Raw genomic sequence first — 22,146 nt, forward strand, 5'->3', positions numbered from 1 at the left:
CATACATTAAGTATTAAAATTCTGTAATGTGGTTTGTAAATATTTGAGTTTACATTTGAATTTTAACACAGCCTGCGGTTTAATCTGATGAAGCTATGTCTGGTCTGTATGTGAACATGTTTTATTGTTTAACTAACTACATTTTCAGTTAATTATTGGATATTTATCAAAGGCAACTTACAAGTTAGATAGAGTACAAGCAAGTAGCTCTGATAAAGCTGCAGTATTAAGTCTGTGTTTGTGGCTTTCGACCTTCTGCCTCAGCCTGCACAGTCGGTTTTTCAAGTTGATCCTGTGAATTATTCTCCTGAACAGTAGTCTGACTATTTGCTTTGGATTTGGACTTTCTTACCTAAGTGTCAGAAACTGACTCGTTTGCCATTGGCATCCTGTTCGCTTCACAGATGAGACAAGGCTCACATGTGACAGGAAATGTGATGAAGGTAAAAGGATCTTGAGACACCATGCTGTGTTGTAACATCATCATATTATAAAGGTTTGGTGTTGAGTCACTGACCTTGACTGACTTATGCTTCTTTCTTGCTTGTTTGTGTCTTGTTAAGGCAACAGTCAGGTTTGCAACTGTAACCTATGATGAAGTGATTGTATTACTGCGCAGCACAAAACACAGTCTTCAACTTTCTGGACTCTTCCCCTGGGCTCACTGCTATGGTGACTCACTACCTCCATCACATGGACAATTAGGTGCAATATTTTAAATTCACAATTTTCTTTGTAATTATATTTTTGTTTTTATCTTTATTATTTTTGAACAGTGTTTAATTACTTTTTATTCTTAGACTAGATGTTTTTTCTTTGACTATTGACTTTTTACTTGACTTCAAGAGAGAGTTGCAGAAGATTTCTATGTGTCTGGACTGTTTTTGTATTAATGGCATAAAGAAATTTAGCATTTTGAATCTTGATGGTCTGGAGAGACATATTCTTGTAGGATCATACAGTCCTCCATGTCATATCCAGTAGTACACTGACTGCTGTGAGGTACCAGGATGAAATCTTTGGATCAACTGTCTGACCTTACACAGGTGCAGGACAATGTCTAGACTCACGTGGTTGGAGTGTGCACGCTCTTCTTGGATGACAAAGGCACTGATGCCGCTGACCGGCCCTCATGTTTCCCAGAGCTAGATTCAAATGAGCACCTTTGGGACTTTATGTATCAGTGCATCTGATTTCACCAAGTTCCACCACAGACTGTACAGGAGCTCACTGTGCCCTGATGTATCACAGATAGGAGTGTGGACCCAAAAGCACAATCTGAAGCAGGCTGGAGAGTGAGTGTTATTTATTCAGCAGGCAGTATATATAAACAAAGACCATAGATGAGTACAGACAGAAATGGCAGAAAACAGAATGTGCAGAAACAGTGACACCATGTGTTTGCTGACCTGACCATTGTTTCGCTTTTTGTTCTGAACTAATTAAACAAAGAACATAACAAACATTTTTAGCTCGAACAACAACATCTGATGTGTGATTTTAGTTGTTTCTTTTATTTTTGGAACATTGCATTCAACATAGAGAAGATAGAGGAAAGTCCTTTTTAAATATAAATAAATATATATATATATACATCTTTTCAAGTTGATAATACTTTCTATCTCTTTATGTAGTGATTCCAAAACAAACACAAATGTGATCACACACTTTGAGCGCATCACAATTACAATTCATATATTTATACACAAACTAGAACCAGGAGGCAAGTTAACAATCTGTGATGTTGCACTTTGATTTTAAACATATGCTTTTATCCAGTTTGAATATTTAGTGACGTAAATGAGCAGAGGACACCTCAGATTCAGCTACACTCAGATTGACATGATCAGATTTTGCTTATCCAGCAAAGCTAGTCCTTATAAAATAGTATGAGCCTTTTCCTACAATGCCTTTACTGAAAATAAAATGAGGAAATAGACTATTTTAATCCAGATGACATGTTTCACAGTTTCATATTTCACATTAAGTAATAAATGTATTTAAACATTGTGTTAAATGCTATGTTATCTATTTACTGTATGTGTACACTCGATTTATGCTGTGATATAAATATTGTGATGACTTTCTCTTTTAACATGATTTCTATGTTAAAAGAGGAACTAGAAAAAAAGTAAAACATGTTACTTGGCTTTACGGTAAAAAAAACATACAGCTACAGTTTATTTACTGCTGTTTCTTTAATTTGGTTTCCTCTTTATGCTTTTATTTTTGAAACCACTGTAGCTTCATGAGCATCATTTTTGTGAAGGCCACATAAATTACACACAATGATGGAAGAGAATGATTCATCACGACTCCAACGATCCATGTTTTATGTAATGTTACAAAGTTTAGCAGTAAATTGTGTTCTTCTTGTGTCTTTCTGAGAACTGCACAGATTGAAACTTGTGAAAATAGATTTAATAAAATAGACATTGACTAAATATCCACTGAGTAAATGTGCTGTGTTTGTATCACTGAGTCTTGAACATTGTGAACTTTCTACCTTTGTTCTCTGAATCATTTTCTCTCTACATAATAACAACTTTGGTTTAACAACCACTTTAAAACTGCACATAAGTAGGAAGATTACGTGATGTTCATATATATAGTTTGAAAGTTCAGGTCAAACAGTATGACTGTTATTAAGTTGATATTTGTAAGTAGCAGTTACAAAGCTTTGATTTAGAGACAATATAACACATTTGTGCAGTGGACAGGAAGTGTAAACGTGTCAGCAATGTGCTGTGGTCAAAGTCGTGGTCGTTGTCTGGGTTTAGTGTAAAAAGGAAGGAAGAACAGACAGGCTATACTTTATTCTGATGTTATATTTATGTGAGATGTTACTTCTCTCTTTGCTATTTCTCTTTTTTCTGTTATTTCTCAGCAGCAGAGCAGCAGAGTGACAGTGTCAGTGCTGGATGTGAAGATGAAGAACACTTTGTTCTGTGTCCTGTTGTTATTCTGTGAGTACATCAGTGACTTTCTTATGATATGTCTTTAAAGAGGAAAATGTTTTCATGTTTTCTTTAATTAACATGGTCGTTATGTTGACATCATGTTGGTTGCTGGTTTGGTTTCATTCAGAGCGACTGTGTTAAATCCAATAATGACGTACATTAAATTACAGTCACCTACATTTTAAATTTACTAATTTTATTAGTTTTATTAAAAATTGTGTTTCTGAATTCTTTACCAACAAACAGTATATTATTTCAAAAATGTGTTCATTAATTAAAGATTATAAATAGATCAATTCATATATTATACATCAATTAACTTACATAGGACAGTACGGTGGTGTGGTGTTTAGCATCATTGTCTCACAGCAATAAGGACCTGGGTTCAAATCCATGGGTCGAAGAAGTTCAGTTTTCTGTCTGAAGTTTGCATGTTCAGGCCATCTAGTGTTTATTTTATTTATTTTGTATTTTTGATCTTATTCTTATTTGCTAGATCTTGGGATATAAGTGTTTTGGTGTCAAAGGCAGATGACACACAATGATGGCAGGCTTTTATTGTGAAGGAAAGGGTATGCATTTACATTTAAATTTAGTCATTTAGCAGACGCTTTTATCCAAAGCGACTTACAAGTAGGGTACGATGGCAGTGCGAGCGTGAGTAGGTCTTGCCTAAGGACCCCTACTGGTGGTAGGTGACACATGGGAGACAGTGATGTTACCACTACACTAACCAGCCGCATATGCAAAAAGCTGATTTTAAAACAAACTTATTGCATCAGACATTTCTCCTTTTTTATTTCTGACAACACATATTCATCATATTCCTTTTCAAGAACATTAGACACTACAGGATATACATGCTCCCACAGATACATTTATATTACACAATTAACACATAAGCAACATTATGATTATTAAACAGTGAACAATATAATATAAAAATGATAACATACATGTGACAGGTACATATGTTTGTTAGATGACTTTCAATGGTTTTGTCTTTGTCTTTTTTGGTTATTTGCACTTGGGAAGCATGTAAATATGTGGTCGAACCCTGTCTAGTAAAAGGGAAGGAAACACAGACCAGATATATTCAGAACAAGAAGTTAGAAAAAATCTTCTTTTTATTTATTAAATATAATCTCTGTTTTCTCTTCAAATGCTGCAGTTTAAAGTTTTCTCTTTCCACTAAGAAGACTCAGACACAGAGTCAGTGTTGGATGTGAGGATGGGACACACTTTTCTCTGTGTGCTGCAGTTTTTCTGTGAGTAAATCACTGATTGATGGAACAAATGAGAGAAAATGTTGTAGTGAGGAGAACAGAGGATCAGAGGTTTGTTCACTTTGAACAGAGCACACTTGTTATCAGCTTGGTTGTTTTGTAGGAAGGAGGACGACTGTGTTAAATCATCAGATATGATTTTACGTTGTTTAGAGCAACAAATGATTTATTACATTTAATACATGAATGTTATCAATCCTCAGTTTCTATTGATTGAAGCCTGATTGTTTGCTGTGGTGTCTGTTAATTTGCTGTTTCTCTTTATTTTAGTGCTGAACACACTTTTCCTCTGTGGAGATGCTCAAGGTAAATACACAAGTTTCTTCTTTAAAGCTGCAACGATATAATTTCAGGCTCCTTCAAACCAAAACAAACCACAGCTTCACTCCTCACCCCTCTCATCCTGTTTCTGTTACTACGTCACTCACCACGTCTCCACGACCAGTTTCACAGTAAAACTACCATTAGCTGTTAGCTGATGGTGCCTTTGTCCAGAAGCAACATTAGCTGCTTTCAGACAAACAGTGAACCCTGAGAGGATCTAGACATGACATGAGTGAGCTACATGAGGTACATGTGAGCCCCTGTAACTATAAAGTCCAGGTAATCTGGAGTGGGATTCATATCACTGGTCCCACATGTGACACAGGTGTTGCTGCTCCGTTTCCCCATGGGAGAATGAGTCCCACCTGATTCTCCTGACATGAAGTTTAGCTACGATATCAAGTGACAAATATGAAGGGTTTTTCGATCAAAATGAGATTTTTGCCTCTCAAAATGAAGTGGCGAAGCAGTTTTGAAGTCTTTATTGCCTCATTAGAGAGCTAGACGCTACGTTTGTGCAGAGCTGGTTGGTGTGTGGGAACAACCTGTCGCAATAAATCCATATTTCCAGTAGGACCCCTGGTTTGTCTGTTAAATGCAGCTTTCTTTTTCTGTGAAGTCGTAGGCTCTTCTTCTGTTTCCTCATTGGCTATTTTACCCTGCACAAAGAAACTTTCCAAAGACGTTTGTTTTTTGTTCATTTTGCCAGCTTGGGGGTTTCAATTTAGTGTTAATGCATGATGTGTTACCGGCTGGAGAATCAGAGAATCAATAAGAATCAGCTTTTATTGACCAAGTTGCACAGGACAAATAAAGAATTGGATGTATTCTGACTTCATCTTTTTGTGCACTCTGGTGGCATGAAACATTAATTATTTACATATTTAATTACAATTATTTACATAATATACATCACATTATGTCACATGGGAGTCCTTGCTTTATGGGATTGGAGAGTTCAGCTCAGACACAGTTTGGGGGAAGAAGCTGACTCTGTGTCTGGTGGTTCTGGTGGCTATAGCTCTGTGGCGCCTGCCAGAGGGGAGGAGCTTGCACAGTTTGTGTGCAGGGTGTGTGGAGTCAGCAGTGATACTGACAGCCTGTTTTCTGAGTCTGGACCGGTACAGGTGTTGGATGGAAGGAAGCTCAGTCCCAATGATCTTCTCTGCTGACCGGATCACCCGCTGCAGTCTGTGCCTGTCCTGCTTGGTGGCTGAACCAAACTACACAGTAATGGAGGTGCAGAGGACAGACTGGACGATGGCGGTATAGAACATGAAAAGTCTGAAGAACATAAAGTCCACCGTCATCTCCACAGTCTTGAGCGTGTTGAGCTCCAGCTGGTTCTGACTGCACCACTGGACCAGCTGCTCCACCTCCTGCCTGTATGAGGACTCATCACTGTCCCGGATCAGTCCAATAACAGTCATGTCGTCTGCATACTTCATGAGACGGGTTCACAGACGGGTTCCCTGGTGCAGTGATTAGTGTACAGGGAGAAGAGCAGTGGAGAGAGAGGACACCCCTGTGGTGCGCCGGTGCTGATGGTGCGGGTGCCAGATGTGATGCTGCCCAGCCTCACCTGATGCCTCCTGTCAGTTAGGAAGCTCCTGATCCACTGACACGTAGAAGCAGGTACGGTGAGCTGGGTCAGTTTATGGTAGAGTATTCCAGGGGTGATCGTGTTGAAGGCTGAACTGAAGTCTACAAACAGGATCCTGACGTGTCAGGGAGGTCCAGGTGCTGCAGGATGAAGTGGAGTCCTAGGTTAACAGGAGCAGCCCCTTTAAGAAGGGGGATGTAGGTAATGTGACCGAGGCAGGTTGACATGGATCAAGAGTGAGTCATAGACAGATGTGAAGGAGAGAATCTGGTAATTTTCCAAAATAAAACATTGTTCAGCTCAGATAATAACTAAAACGGAAATAATGTAAGTTATGTGTTCTTTCTGTGCGGCCGGCTATCAATTGACCCGGGCGTTGGGGACCACTGTTCTAATGTACTTAAATGAGAATATACATATAATTCTTTATTTTGTTAATTGTTTAATGTTTTAGATGCTGTTTTGACCCTTGAGCCCAACTGGTCCAGTTTTTTTACTGGAGAGTCTGTGACCTTCATGTGTGACATGAAGGAAGGAAAAGACACTGACTGGGAATATAAAATCAACAAGGACGGTCGAGAGTTTGTTCCGTACAATTCAAGTTACACAATAGAAACTCTTTCTACAGTCTCCAGTGGTCAATACCAGTGCTCTGGTCACCACAAAAGCTCAAATGATACTACAACCAGTAACATCACCTCTTTAACTGTTTTAGGTGAGTCATCACTGATTTATCACCTTTATTGTATTTACAATCTGATTCATACAGCATGTTTGAATTCATTGTGTAAATTTGTACAAGAGAAATATGTAAAGAATATATAAGAAGATAGATACTCATTGAAAAATTATACCTAGTTATATTTGGTTCCATGAATAAAACTGACTGGACTTCAAAAAATACACAGACTTAACATAACAACATATTTGTTATTTCATGTTACGGGTAATTGTAAATAATTTCTATCTGAATAATTTACATGTTTTGTGATTTTCTATCAACAGATAAACCCAACATCAAACTGACAGCAGGTCCAACAATCATACCAGTAGGAGGCAGAGTGAACCTGAGCTGCTCTGTGGACGACTCTGATGGTTGGAAATATGACTGGTTCAGACGAACCTCAAACTCTAATGAAGCTCAGGTTGATGGTAAAGAAAACAGAGATATCAGAGTCTCACAAGGAGGAATCTACAGATGCAGAGGAGGAAGAGGAAAACCAGTTTACTACACTGATTACAGTGATGAGGTCACTGTTGAGATAACTGGTGAGTTTGATTATTACATTTAGAAAATGTATTTATCTGTTTTTACTATTGTGGAGTCTATGTGACACAAAACTGGTCTCAGATCTTTAGTGGAGAGAAGATCAGATATTTTGATTAGATCTTTTGACGTGCACCTCACTTGTACGTGGTTTTGGATAAAAGCATCTGCCAAATGACTAAATATAAATTTAAATGTAAGATCACTGTCAGATGTGAGATCCAGGGAGGTGGAGACACTGAGTGGGATTATGAATGGAAAACACCTCAGTCAACTTCACATCAGACACATGTTAATTACTGGACTCTCAGTGTTTCTGAGTCCAGCAGTGGAAACTACATGTGTAGGGGCAGAAACACAAGAGTAGAAACTATTTCACTGATCAGTACGTCTGCTACAGTCAGACACAGGAGTGAGGGAATAAGTGAAGGGAAGATGACAAACACTACTACATTCTCCAAAAAACACATTTCATGTTCCTGTCTACTCTGTTTTTGAGGATATTTGTAAGAACCCAATACACACTCAGGGATTTAAGAGCAGGAGCCAACAGGATAGGCAGTGTTGAATGAGATTTCTTAACAGTAATCAAAGCAAAATGCAAAACAAATACAAATAAAGAGCAGACAGACAGAGGAAACAAGCAACAGAAAACACTCGGTGCTGAAGGCAGGAGGAAAAACTAGTAAAGCAAAACAAAAAGCGCTCACTAGAAAAAGGTAGGGGAACACAGAACAACGATAAACGCTCACTATCTATGAGGGAATAATAAATGATAAGAAAACAAAATACTCACTACAGAAGGTAGGAGGAACAGACAAACCAAAAAAGAAAACCTAACTGACTAAAAACTAGACTAACTCAAATCTAACGAACTGCGAGACTAACAGACAAGAGAAAGAGCTAGAGGTCTGGGAAACAAACGAACTGGGAACAACAGACATGAGGGAGATTATAAACAGGAGTAAAGGGATGATGATGATGAAGAGCAGGTGTGTTGACCGGTGCAAGCTGAGGAATTAGAAACCAAGACCGGAGACAGACTGAGGAACGACTCTGCTGGCAGTGAGGAGAACTGCAGGGACACATACAGACATGAGATGAAAGAACACAAAGACACAGGAACAAATATAAAAAGCTAATGAAGAGAAAGAAGAAAAAAATCAACTTCTGATAATATTTGATATGATATTAAATCTATAAAGACATTTGTAATAACTGTATTAGTTTTACTAAACTGATCCGTTTCTCAGTCTCTTATATAATAAAGTAGCATCAATCTGTTTTCATCTTAAATCCTCTTCTAACTGTTTGTGTGTTTCATTTTTTACTGTGAACTAAACAGCAAATAAACCTCGAGCCTCACTCACAGCAGACAGTGAAGTCATAACAGCAGCAGGAGGAGGCAGAGTGAGACTGAGCTGCTTTGTGGACGAGTCTAACGGCTGGAAATACGACTGGTTCAAACGTGAATCAGAGTCTTCAGCAGCTCAGATCATAAAAGATAAAGGACCAGACACTATGAGTATTTCAGATGGAGGCATGTATCACTGTAGAGGAGGAAGAGGAAACCCAGTTTACTACACAGAGAACAGTACTGCAGTCACTGTTTGGAAAAGAGGTGAATGATGTTTGGTTTTTAAAAATATAATAACATTCATCCATCACCATCTCAGTATGACTCAAAAAGTAAAGGTTATTATATTTGTGTTTTTATTCTTACTGTGTTTCATGGATAAAAGTTTCCAACAAGGCTGTTGTGAAAATGCAGAACGACTGGTCTCAGATATTCAGAGGAGAGAGGATAACTCTGACATGTGAGATCCAGGATGGTGGAGACACTGAGTGGGAATATCTATGGACAACAAGCAACTCAGAAACTTCTCCAAAACAAAGGGAACGTTGGATTTTCACAGCTTCTGCTTCCAGTCGAGGAAACTACAGATGTCAGGGTAAACTGAAGATGGACTTTTATTTCCCAACAGAATGGAGTGATCCCCTCAGACTGACAGTGACAGGTGAGTCTTATTTACAGTGTTAAGGTTGTAAATATTCAACAACTCATAAAAGACTTGAGGAATTGGTCTGCCTTTTAGGACTGATCAGTACGTCTGCTACAGTCAGACACAGGAGTGAGGGAATAAGTGAAGGGAAGATGACAAACACTACTAGATTCTCCAAAAAACACATTTCATGTTCCTGTCTACTCTGTTTTTGAGGATATTTGTAAGAACCCAATACACACTCAGGGATTTAAGAGCAGGAGCCAACAGGATAGGCAGTGTTGAATGAGATTTCTTAACAGTAATCAAAGCAAAATGCAAAACAAATACAAATAAAGAGCAGACAGACAGGGGAAACAAGCAACAGAAAACACTCAGTGCTGAAGGCAGGAGGAAAAACTAGTAAAGCAAAACAAAAAGCGCTCACTACAAAAAGGTAGGAGAACACAGAACAACGATAAAAGCTCACTATCTGTGAGGGAATAATAAATGATAAGAAAACAAAACACTCACTACAGAAGGTAGGAGGAACAGGCAATCAATAAGGAAACAAAACGCTTACTACTAATCGTAGGAGAAAGAGACAAACCAAGAAAGAAAACCTAACTGACAAATGACTGGACTAACTCAAACCTAACGAACTGCGAGACTAAATAACAGACAAGAGAAAGAGCTAGAGGTCTGGGAAACAAACGAACTGTAAACAACAGACATGAGGGAGATTATAAACAGGAGAGAAGGGATAATGATGATGAGCAGGTGTGTGCAAGCTGAGGAATTAGAAACTAAGACCGGAGACAGACTGAGGAACGACTCTGCTGGCAGTGAGGAGAACTGCAGGGACACGTACAGACATGAGATGAAAGAACACAAAAAATAAAAGATAACCAAGAGAAAGAAGAAAAAACCAAATTCTGATAATATTTGATATGATATTAAATCTATAAAGACATTTGTAATAACTGTATTAGGTTTACTAAACTGATCCGTTTCTCAGTCTCTTATATAATAAAGTAGCATCAATCTGTTTTCATCTTAAATCCTCTTCTAACTATTTGTGTGTTTCATTTTTTATTGTGAACTAAACAGCAAATAAACCTCGAGCCTCACTCACAGCAAACAGTAGAGTCATAACAGCAGGAGGAGGAGGCAGAGTGAGACTGAGCTGCTCTGTGGACGAGTCTAACGGCTGGAAATACGACTGGTTCAAACGTGAATCAGAGTCTTCAGCAGCTCAGATCATAAAAGATAAAGGACCAGACACTATGAGTATTTCAGATGGAGGCATGTATAACTGTAGAGGAGGAAGAGGAAACCCAGTTTACTACACAGAGAACAGTGCTGCAGTCACTGTTTGGAAAAGAGGTGAATGATGTTTGGTTTTTAAAAATATAATAACATTCATCCATCACCATCTCAGTATGACTCAAAAAGTAAAGGTTATTATATTTGTGTTTTTATTCTTACTGTGTTTCATGGATAAAAGTTTCCAACAAGGCTGTTGTGAAAATGCAGAACGACTGGTCTCAGATATTCAGAGGAGAGACGATAACTCTGACATGTGAGATCCAGGATGGTGGAGACACTGAGTGGGAATATCTATGGACAACAAGCAGCTCAGAAACTTCTCCAAAACAAAGGGAACGTTGGATTTTCACAGCTTCTGCTTCCAGTCGAGGAAACTACTGGTGTCAGGGTAAAGTGAAGATGGACTTTTATTCCTCAACAGAATGGAGTGATCCCCTCAGACTGACAGTGACAGGTGAGTCTTATTTACAGTGTTAAGGTTGTAAATATTCAACAACTCATAAAAGACTTCAGGAATTAGTCTGCCCCTCAGGACAGATCAGTAAAGTCACATTTCAAAGAGAGTGTTACATTTGAAATATACCTGATTAAACAATTCTTAAAGAGGAAATATCAAAATGCAGATTACAAGTTAGCTGTGGTATAATTAAAGTTACAATATCTAGTTTATAGTGTATTGTTCTCATTTTTAACAACATCTATTAACTCTTTTTAAAATTTTATTATTTGTTTTAATCTGAACAGAATCTAAACCACAGTCCAAACTGAGAGCTGACAGGACAGAAGTTCCAGTAGGGGGCAGTGTGACTCTGAGCTGCTCTGTGAATCCATCATCTGGTTGGAAATATTACTGGTACAGAGGAGATCAATCCTCTGAGCTCCTGATCAGACATGATGATGTTTTCAAGTCAAATGGACAAATCAGTGTCTCACAGGAAGGACAGTACTGGTGCAGAGGAGGAAGAGGAGAACCAGTTTACTACTCCCAGTACAGCCAGTCAGTAAGAATTAACACACTGGGTGAGTTTGACAAGGAGATTTGAAACTCACAATGTAGAAAAGAAATCTGTCAGAATACAATTTAACATCTTTGTTGTTCTTGTAAATTGTTGAACGTAAACAGTCTCAAAAAGGGTGGTTGTGACTCTGCATCCCAACTGGTCTGAGATCTACCATGGAGAGATGATCACTGTCAGATGTGAGATTCAGGGAGGAGACACTGAGTGGGAATATGAATGGAAAACAACCAGCTCCATCAAATCTTCAAATCAAAATGAATTCAGGATTAGTTCTGCTTCTTCATCCCACAGTGGAAACTACAGGTGTAAAGGAAGAAAGAAAAATGCTCAACATGAAACAACAGAGTGGAGTGATTTCATCAAACTGACAGTGAACAACAGTAAGTCAAGTTATATGTCATTCAAACTGAAAATGGAAATAATTAATAGAGATTTACACTCATTTATTTGGAAGATGATTTAATCTAAAGTGACAAGTTACAAGTGAGGTACAAAGTCAACAAGAACAAATGTTTCAGTTTTGTTAATATACATTTAGATTTTCCATAGTTAGACCATCTTAAAGTTTCTAATACCTATTACAAGATTATTCAAGTTCAGATAAATTGAATTTAATGTTGCACAGTAGATATAACGTGTTGATACTGAGAAAACCTGTTTCCAACAGATAAACCCCAGTCTGTCCTCACTGTGTCTCCATCCTGGCTGAGTCCTGGAGCCTCAGTAACTCTGAAGTGTGAGGTTGAACATCCATCTGCAGGATGGAGGTTCTACTGGTATAAGACTGTTCCCAAACTGTCAGACAGACTCTACAGATATGAGCTGCTACCTGGTAGTGACAGTGGCACTGAAGAGGATTCTTACATGGTTCATGGACAGACACACACAGCAGGATATGTGTGTAGAGCTGGAAGAGGAGAACCAGTGTTTTACACTGAACACAGCAAACCAACGTTTGTCTGGTCTGGAGGTCAGTTTGTTCCTTTGTTCCTTTCTTTTCATCTTTATCTTCCAGTTATTTGTCTGTGACCAACATGTAAAATCTATGTCAGCAAAGTAATGAACTTTGTAAAGCTGAAGATATCTCCAGGTGTCCTGTTGACTTATGATATTAATAAAAATGAGAAATCTTTTCTTGTTTAGCTCTGTATAAGTCACAACATGTGTGTGTACAACATGTTTTGTGTTTCAGATTTTCCTCCATCAGCGTCTCTCACTGTGAGTCCTGACAGAGTTCAACACTTCACCTCTGACTCTGTGTCTCTGAGCTGTGAAGGAAACTCTACTGAGTGGAGAGTGAGGAGGTTTCCTGAGGACAGTTACCTGTCCCTCTGTTCTGACTGGGGGACGATGACTGGATCAACATGTAACATTAGTGGACTGAACAGTTCTGCAGTGTACTGGTGTGAGTCTGGATCAGGACAGTTCACTAATTCAGTCAACATCACTGGACACAGTATGTTGGATTCTCTTCATTTCATTACTGTATTTACAGCATCTTCTAAATGCAGTTATATCATTTACTTCCTTAGAACTGAGTTGTACAAAGTGAAGTTTTCAGAGTTTAGTTCATGACTCTGCTACATGATACAGTAGATTAAATAACATGACATCAACAGACAAAAGTCTCATATCACAACTAATAATATTGGTAGTTTGTCTTTACAGTTTTCTTTGTTGTTGTTTCCTACTTTATAGTGTACTGTTCAAACAGCAGCTCCCTCTGGTGACCACATTTAGTGAGACATCTGATTAGGGCTCAAATGATAAATGACACAGTATATTGATGTGTCCATATGTCCTGTTCTCTCTAGAGCTGCTGTAACAAGCTGTCGTTTGGCTTCATCCCAGTTGCAGCTTTACTCTTATTCTGTTTCCAAAGAGAGGACAGTTCCATACTGTCTCTTATCAATGGTGAAGATCAGGATTAGTCTGAAGATTTAGTGTCAATCATCACAATTCAAATCAAGTGTTGGATCATTTATTCCTAGAAACTGTAGAAAAGCTGTTTATGTGTCAAAAAGTAACTTATAGTTTGTAAGTATTAGATTAAATATCAGTAAATAAATGTAGCATCACTCTACGTCAGCTTCTTCTGCAGATGATCTCTGACTGAAACTTGTCACTGTTTGACTGTTTTCTAGATGCAGATATGATCCTGATGAGTCCTGTTCGTCCTGTGACTCAGGGACAGTCTGTTTCTCTTGGCTGCAGATTGAAGACAGGACAAAAACTTTCCAACAACGTGTTTATTCTATCAAAATGACAAACTTCTCCAAAATGATACCAGAGTGGAGCTGATTATCTCTGCAGTGTCAAAGTCACATGAAGGTTTCTACAAATGTCAACATTCAGGAAAAGAGTCACCACAGAGTTGGATGACAGTGAAGAGTGAGTAAGATTCAAATGATTTATGTATTTTGTTATGTATAAAATAGGAAGGAATGTTTTGTTTTCCTTTGCAAAACTGCTCAAGCTCTATCAGGTTTTGTGGGGACCTGGTGTGCACAGCCCTTTTCAAGTCCATCCACAAATTCCCTATTGGATTGAGGTCTGGGCTTTGACTCCAGAACATTCACCTTGTTGTCGCTCAACCAACTTGTGAAGCTTTTGCTGTATGATTCAGGTCATTGTCTTGCTGGAAAAAAAAAATTTCTCCCAAGCCGTAGTGCAGACTGAATAAGATTGTCCTCTAGGATTGTCTTATATTTTGCTGCATTCATCTTACCCTCTACCTTAACAAGCCTTCCAGGGCCACTGCCGAGCAGCATCCCCACAGCATGATGCTGCCACCACCGTGTTTCACAGTGAGGATGGTCTTTTTGTGGTGATGTGCAGTGTTTGGTGTGCGCCAAACATAGTATCTTGTCTGATGGCCAAAAAGCACCATTTTGGTGAGACTAAAGAACCCCTTTTCACTTGACCATGGAGTCCATGGAAACTCTGATGTAGAAAGAGTGTGAGTGAGGAAAATGTCAGGCTGCATCCCCCTGCACCATTGCTCTGCCTGGATGTCATTACATGCATCCTCTTTTATACTCAGACACATGACTCAAGTTTTCTTCAACTGAGTTGTGCACATTTACAACATGACTGAGAGTAACTGGTCATCAAGGTGTTTCTGAGAGAACACAGTTTCTAAATAATGATATTTGTGTTCACAGGTTTGCAAAACTATGATTTACATATTTGAGCGAAATCACTGGAACTGTGCTGAGCACTGCTTAGTTTAGTGGGTTGGAGTCATGTTGTTGACACATGAGCAGTATTTTTGTATATAAAAACTAAACTGTAAGTGCGATTTTCCTGTAAGCTGATAACCTCATGTTGTTATTTTTGTGTTTTTTTCTGTAGTTCTGAAAAAGAAAACAAAACAAAGAGAAAGTATTTGATTTGATAGTATTTTATAAAAACCACTGTATGCATCTCTGCTATAAAACATGAGATATATTATAGCCTACGTGATTTATTTTAACACAAGGCGTGATTTATATGTGTATTCCTATTTAGTATTTATGCTTTGCTTTGTTATTTTTCACAATTTTGTAGTTAACATGTAATTTATTGAAAAACATATTTGTAGAAATGTTTAATTGCAGCTTTAGTGTAAGAATAGTTTTCAGTGTTGGTGAAGAAGAAAACTTTAGGACACAAATACAAAGACAAAAGTTGAGTTTAATGACAACAAATAGATGTCAGTGTATTTTTTATATTTCAACATCTGATGCAACAGTTTTCTTTTTTTATTTTCATTCAGGAATACATCTGTTCATCCATCATCTGTATGTTATATATCTGTTAAACAAATCAATGCTAACATGTTTCTGTTACAGATGACAGTATGGTGTATTCCCAGATCGACAAACACAAGAAAGGAAAAGCCAAGGAAAACAAAGGTGGGTAAAGTCTGCACACTGCATGAAATCCAAATTTGCAAATGTTTAAGTCTCTGCCAACAGCACCAATTTGAAGCAGTATACAAATGGGGTGAGGGTTAGGGGGGGCTTAATAATAATATGACCTGGTCATTCAGTATATTCAGGTAGTCAGCTGACCTCATTCTTTGGTTACATAACGTTGTTGAACCTAGACCTGACCAACTGCCGCAGCCCCAGATCATAGCACTAACCCCACCGGCTTGTACAGTAGACACTAGGCATGATGGGTGCATCACTTCAACCTCCTCTCTTCTTACCCTGATGCGTCCATGACTTTGAAACAGGTTAACATCTTTTCCACAACCACAGCATGTGTCTTCTGACATGGCTGTTTAAAAAACTGAGAACTGAGAAGCTACTCACTGCATCAGTTTGGGTTAAATAACTGGTTGGTAGCTGACATTTAATCATCCATGTCCAACAGACATTATGAACACTGTGTATTATGTTCTGGGTCATTTATTTTTAATTAACAATTGTTTTGTTTATAAGTGTCTTTTTGTATTACTGTAAGTTTATTTTGTAGAACTGTAATAGAGATATTAATCTGACTACCTGTCAGTTCAGTATGTTATCATAGTTAATTATGAAATTACAAACAAATATTTCAATCAAATCACTTCTGTTCACAGGAAAATCTTCTGCTGCAGCGACAGATGAACCTGTTTATTCCCAAGTCAAACCTGGAACATCTTTTGGTGATAATGCTGCCATGTAGCTTATGGTGATGATTTTTTGATAAATAATTAAATGAGTTACAACTCATAATAATGTCAGAAAGCATGGTTCCATCTCTGATAACTCCATGTTGTTTCTGTGTTTTTTATCAGGCCTGTAAGGAAAACAAACCAAAGACAAATGATTGACAGTATTTAATAAAACCACTGTGAGCATCTCTGCTAGAAAACATGACAACATGCTCAGTAGTTTGTCCTGTAATGTGTTAATAGATGACACAACAGAACACATCATCACACATGCTCATAAGATTATGATGTACATATTCTGTTATTTCAGCACAAAGCACAGATTGCTGGATGTTCCAAACAGCAGCTAAATGATCATTTAGTTGTACAGTAGGACAGAGGTGACGGTGCAGAGAGAAGCTTTTTAACACACGTTTACTGTGTATATGTAGTTTGATCTACTACATATCCTGCTGATATATGTACAGTATGTAACTATGTATGTTCTATTTGTATTTTTACCTTTTTACACATATTTCCAGTAGTAAGTTGTTTGTTTTTAATCACTGTGAATGCTGTTGAGCATTCACAGTATTGTTATCGTAATCTTTATTATTATTCTTCCGTACGTTTTTTGGCACCTAACTAGTCCCGCATACTTTGAGCTACAGAAACCGTTCAGGTATCAAAATGTTCAGCTTTTTAAGGAGAAGTGTGCTTCCATTCAGAATTTTTATAACTTTTATACTTTTTAAAATATTTAACTTTTAATAACTATTTTTTATAATGGATTCCTATGGGAGAATCTCTTCAGCAACTCTTCAACTTCTTCATCTTTCAGCTTTAACTACTTCAGCATACTTTCAGCTACAGAAATCATTCAGGTATCAAAATGTTCAGCTACTTCTGCTCTTTTAATCTTCCATTCAGTTTTTTAATATCTTTTATAGTTTTTTCATAATTACAGTTTTTGTGACTTGATGTTTTTGTCTGATTTTGGATTTTATAATGGGAGTGAATGATGGAACGTTGGTGCAGCTAGAGTGGATGACGTCACAGCTTAGAGTGGAGAGGCCGATTTTTGTGAACCAAAATCTTTCTCAATAAACTGTCAGCAGGGCCGCAATTTTCACTCTTTCTGAATAATTTCTTCACAGAAACGTAGATGAACTAATCCTGATTCTGATAAGATGTTTGTCAAAGCTGAGAGACAAATCGTTTTTTCTCTGTGAGCCTCAGAGTGACGGGAGTCCCCCTCCGCTCTCCCATTAGCGCCAATGTTAAATTCGGTCTGAGATTCTGTCCGACAAGCTGAAGAGTCCACTTGGATCTCTCGCTCCTGTGACCACAATTTTCAGTCCTCAAACATAAAATTCAAACTAGTAGTTCATTAAAGTCTTGGCTCTCACGTGGTTAAGTTTTTATGACGATATCTGTCGTAGTTTTGCTGTAAAAAGCCTGTTTGTAAGGGCTCCAAATCAGTTTTCATGAGTGAAAATCTTGGCAGTTGAAGTTTCCCGCCTCTCCCCTACAGTCTCCGTGGCAACGGCTGTGTCGGGTCACGTGATCAGGACTGTTTATAAATCAGCGTCAGGCTCGTGTGTAGTTAGCATGTTTATGCTAGCGTCTCTTTGCTAACCTGCTTCAGTTTCTTCTACTTTCAGCTCTTTTTAACAAAAACTGTAACTATTCTTTTAACTTTTTAACTATTTTAGATAAATTCAGCTATGTTTTATTAACTTCAACAAATCTATTTCAGCTTTTTTAAGTTAACATTCAGCTGTTTTAGCTTCTTCTTCATATGTTTATCTCTGTTAAAACACTTCCTGTTTCTCTTCAGCTAATTTCAGCAGCGTTTTAAAACGTTTCAGTCTTTATCTAAATTACTGTTTAAATAAATTCAGCTATGTTTTATCAACTTTAGCAAATTTATTTCAGCTTTTTTAACTAAACATTTAACTTTAACTTTAACTGTTTAAATAAATTCAGCTATGTTTTATCAACTTCAGCAAATTTATTTTTAGCTTTTTTAACTAAACATTTTAACTTTACCTTTAACTGTTTAGATAAATTCAGCTATGTTTTAATAACTTCAACAAATCTATTTCAGCTTTTTTTAAGTTAACATTCAGCTGTTTTATCTTCTTCTTCATATGTTTATCTCTGTTAAAACACTTCCTGTTTCTCTTCATCAACTTTCAGCAGTTCTTCATGAATCGATTCAGCGTTTCAGCATTCACAGTGCATTTTCTTCAGGAAATGCTTTATCTAGTTATATATTATTATCACTGTGAATGCTGTTGAGCATTCACAGTATTGTTATTGTAATCTTTATTATTATATATTATTCTTCCGTACGTTTTTCGGCGCGTAACTAGTCCCGCATACTTTGAGCTACAGAAACCGTTCAGGTATCAAAATGTTCAGCTTTTTAAGGAGAAGTGTGCTTCCATTCAGAATTTTTATAACTTTTATACTTTTTAAAATATTTAACTTTTAATAACTATTTTTTATAATGGATTCCTATGGGAGAGTCTCTTCAGCAACTCTTCAACTTCTTCTTCTTTCAGCTTTAACTACTTCAGCATACTTTCAGCTACAGAAATCATTCAGGTATCAAAATGTTCAGCTATTTCTGCTCTTTAAATCTTCCATTCAGTTTTTTAATATCTTTTATAGTTTTTCCATAATTACAGTTTTTGTGACTTGATGTTTTTGGCTGATTTTGGACTTTATAATGGGAGTGAATGATGGAACGTTGGTGCAGCTAGAGTGGATGACGTCACAGCTTAGAGTGGAGAGGCCGATTTTTCAAAACCGAAATCTTTCTCAATAAACTGTCAGCACGGCCGCAATTTTCACTCTTTCTGAATAATTTCTTAACAGAAACGTAGGTAAACTTGTCCTGATTCTGAAAAGATATTTATCTAACCTCTGAGACAAATCGTTTTTTCTCTGTGAGCCTCAGAGTGACGGGAGTCCCCCTCTGCTCTCCCATTAGCGCCAATGTTAAATTCGGTCTGAGATTCTGTCCGACAAGCTGAACGGTCCACTTGGATCTCTCGCTCCTGTGACCACAATTTTCAGTCCTCAAACGTAAAATTCACACTAGTGGTTCATTAAAGTCTTGGCTCTCACGTAGTTAACTTATTATGACGGTACCTATCGTAGTTTTTCTGAAAAAAGCCTGTTTGTAAGGGCTCCAAATCAGTTTTCACGAGTGAAAATCTTGACAGTTGAAGTTTCCCGCCTCTCCCCTACAGTCTCCGTGGCAACGGCTGTGTCGGGTCACGTGATCAGGGCTGTTTATAAATCAGCGTCAGGCTCGTGTGTAGTTAGCATGTTTATGCTAGCGTCTCTTTGCTAACCTGCTTCAGTTTCTTCTACTTTCAGGTATTTTTAAGAAAACAGTTTAACTTTTCTTTTAACTTTTATATTTTAGATAAATTCAGCTATGATTTATCAACTTTAGCAAATTTATTTCAGCTTTTTTAACTAAACATTTAACTTTACCTTTAACTGTTTAGATAAATTCAGCTATGTTTTATCAACTTCAGCAAATAGTTTTCAGCTTTTTTTAACTATACATTTTAACTATTCTTTTAACTTTTATATTTTAGATAAATTCAGCTATGTTTTATCAACTTTAGCAAATAGTTTTCAGCTTTTTTTAACTATACATTTAACTTTACCTTTAACTTTTTAGATAAATTCAGCTATGTTTTATTAACTTTAACAAATCTATTTCAGCTTTTTTAAGTTAACATTCAGCTGTTTTATCTTCTTCTTCATATGTTTCTCTGTTAAAACACTTCCTGTTTCTCTTCATCAACTTTCAGCAGTTCTTCATGAATCGATTCAGCGTTTCAGCATTCACAGTGCATTTTCTTCAGGAAATGCTTTATCTAGTTATTATTATTCTTCCGTACGTTTTTTGGACTCTAACTACTCCTTCATACTTTGTGCTACAGAAACCGTTCAGGTATCAAAATGTTCAGCTTTTTAAGGAGAAGTGTGCTTCCATTCAGAATTTTTATAACTTTTATACTTTTTAAAATATTTAACTTTTAATAACTATTTTTTATAATGGATTCCTATGGGAGAGTCTCTTCAGCAACTCTTCAACTTCTTCTTCTTTCAGCTTTAACTACTTCAGCATACTTTCAGCTACAGAAATCATTCAGGTATCAAAATGTTCAGCTATTTCTGCTCTTTTAATCTTCCATTCAGTTTTTTAATATCTTTTATAGTTTTTTCATAATTACAGTTTTTGTGACTTGATGTTTTTGGCTGATTTTGGACTTTATAATGGGAGTGAATGATGGAACGTTGGTGCAGCTAGAGTGGATGACGTCACAGCTTAGAGTGGAGAGGCCGATTTTTCAAAACCGAAATCTTTCTCAATAAACTGTCAGCACGGCCGCAATTTTCACTCTATCGGAATAATTTCTTCACAGAAACGTAGATAAACTTGTCCTGATTCTGATGAACTATTTATATAAGCTATGAGACAAATCGTTCTTTCTCTGTGAGCCTCAGAGTGACGGGAGTCCCCCTCAGCTCTCTCATTAGCGCCAATGTTAAATTCGGTCTGAGATTCTGTCCGACAAGCTGAAGGATCCACTTGGATCTCTCGCTCCTGTGACCACAATTTTCAGTCCTCAAACATAAAATTCACACTAGTGGTTCATTAAAGTCTTGGCTCTCACGTGGTTAAGTTTTTATGACGATATGTGTTGTGGTTTTGCTGAAAAAAGCCTGTTTGTAAGGGCTCCAAATCAGTTTTCACGAGCGAAAATCTTGGCAGTTGAAGTTTCCCGCCTCTCCCCTACAGTCTCCGTGGCAACGGCTGTGTCGGGTCACGTGATCAAGGCTTGTGTGTAGTTAGCATGTTTATGCTAGCGTCTCTTTGCTAACCTGCTTCAGTTTCTTCTACTTTCAACTCTTTTTAACAAAAACTGTAACTATTCTTTTAACTTTTTAACTATTTTAGATAAATTCAGCTATGTTTTAATAACTTCAGCAAATCGTTTTCAGCTTTTTTTAAGTTAACATTCAGCTGTTTCAGCTTCTTCTTCATATGTTTATCTCTGTTAAAACACTTCCTGTTTCTCTTCAGCTAATTTAAGCACCGTTTTAAAATGTTTCAGTTTTTATCTATATTACTGTTTAAATAAATTCAGCTATGTTTTATCAACTTTAGCAAATTTATTTCAGCTTTTTTAACTAAACATTTAACTTTACCTTTAACTTTTTAGATAAATTCAGCTATGTTTTATCAACTTTAGCAAATTTATTTCAGCTTTTTTAACTAAACATTTAACTTTAAATTTAACTGTTTAGACAAATTCAGCTTTGTTTTATAAACTTCAACAAATTTATTTCAGCTTTTTTAAGTTAACATTTAGCTGTTTTATCTTCTTCTTCATATGTTTATCTCTGTTAAAACACTTCCTGTTTCTCTTCATCAACTTTCAGCAGTTCTTCATGAATCGATTCAGCGTTTCAGCATTCACAGTGCATTTTCTTCAGGAAATGCTTTATCACTGTGAATGCTGTTGAGCATTCACAGTATTGTTTTCCTAATCTTTATTATATATTCACTGTGAATGCTGTTGAGCATTCACAGTATTGTTGTTGTAATCTTTATTATATATTATTATTATTATTATTCTTCCGTACGTTTTTTGGACTCTAACTAGTCCCGCATACTTTGAGCTACAGAAACCGTTCAGGTATCAAAATGTTCAGC

At 37.1% G+C, this 22,146-nt stretch overlaps 1 protein-coding gene and 1 long non-coding RNA gene across 2 annotated transcripts in view; both read left to right on the top strand.

The window, feature by feature from the left end:
• LOC117153013 (basement membrane-specific heparan sulfate proteoglycan core protein-like) overlaps positions 1 to 22,146 on the top strand; it is a 278,634-nt gene continuing 256,488 nt past the window's right edge. Inside the window, exons 1-11 of the mRNA XM_033326551.1 lie at positions 1 to 443; positions 564 to 705; positions 1,047 to 1,295; positions 2,899 to 2,966; positions 4,517 to 4,552; positions 6,628 to 6,888; positions 7,179 to 7,442; positions 9,183 to 9,458; positions 10,533 to 10,808; positions 10,930 to 11,205; positions 11,496 to 11,771. Coding sequence (XP_033182442.1) covers positions 1,156 to 1,295; positions 2,899 to 2,966; positions 4,517 to 4,552; positions 6,628 to 6,888; positions 7,179 to 7,442; positions 9,183 to 9,458; positions 10,533 to 10,808; positions 10,930 to 11,205; positions 11,496 to 11,771 — 1,873 coding nt within the window. The 5' untranslated portion in view covers positions 1 to 443; positions 564 to 705; positions 1,047 to 1,155. The remainder of the gene's footprint in view (positions 444 to 563; positions 706 to 1,046; positions 1,296 to 2,898; positions 2,967 to 4,516; positions 4,553 to 6,627; positions 6,889 to 7,178; positions 7,443 to 9,182; positions 9,459 to 10,532; positions 10,809 to 10,929; positions 11,206 to 11,495; positions 11,772 to 22,146) is intronic.
• Positions 15,589 to 16,553, top strand: LOC113157422. The gene is made up of 3 exons (XR_003298467.1): positions 15,589 to 15,666; positions 16,341 to 16,406; positions 16,539 to 16,553. It is a non-coding gene; the product is annotated as an uncharacterized LOC113157422 (long non-coding RNA).

This window comes from Anabas testudineus, chromosome 18, assembly GCF_900324465.2.
Source record: "Anabas testudineus chromosome 18, fAnaTes1.2, whole genome shotgun sequence".
NCBI classification, from domain to species: domain Eukaryota; kingdom Metazoa; phylum Chordata; class Actinopteri; order Anabantiformes; family Anabantidae; genus Anabas; species Anabas testudineus.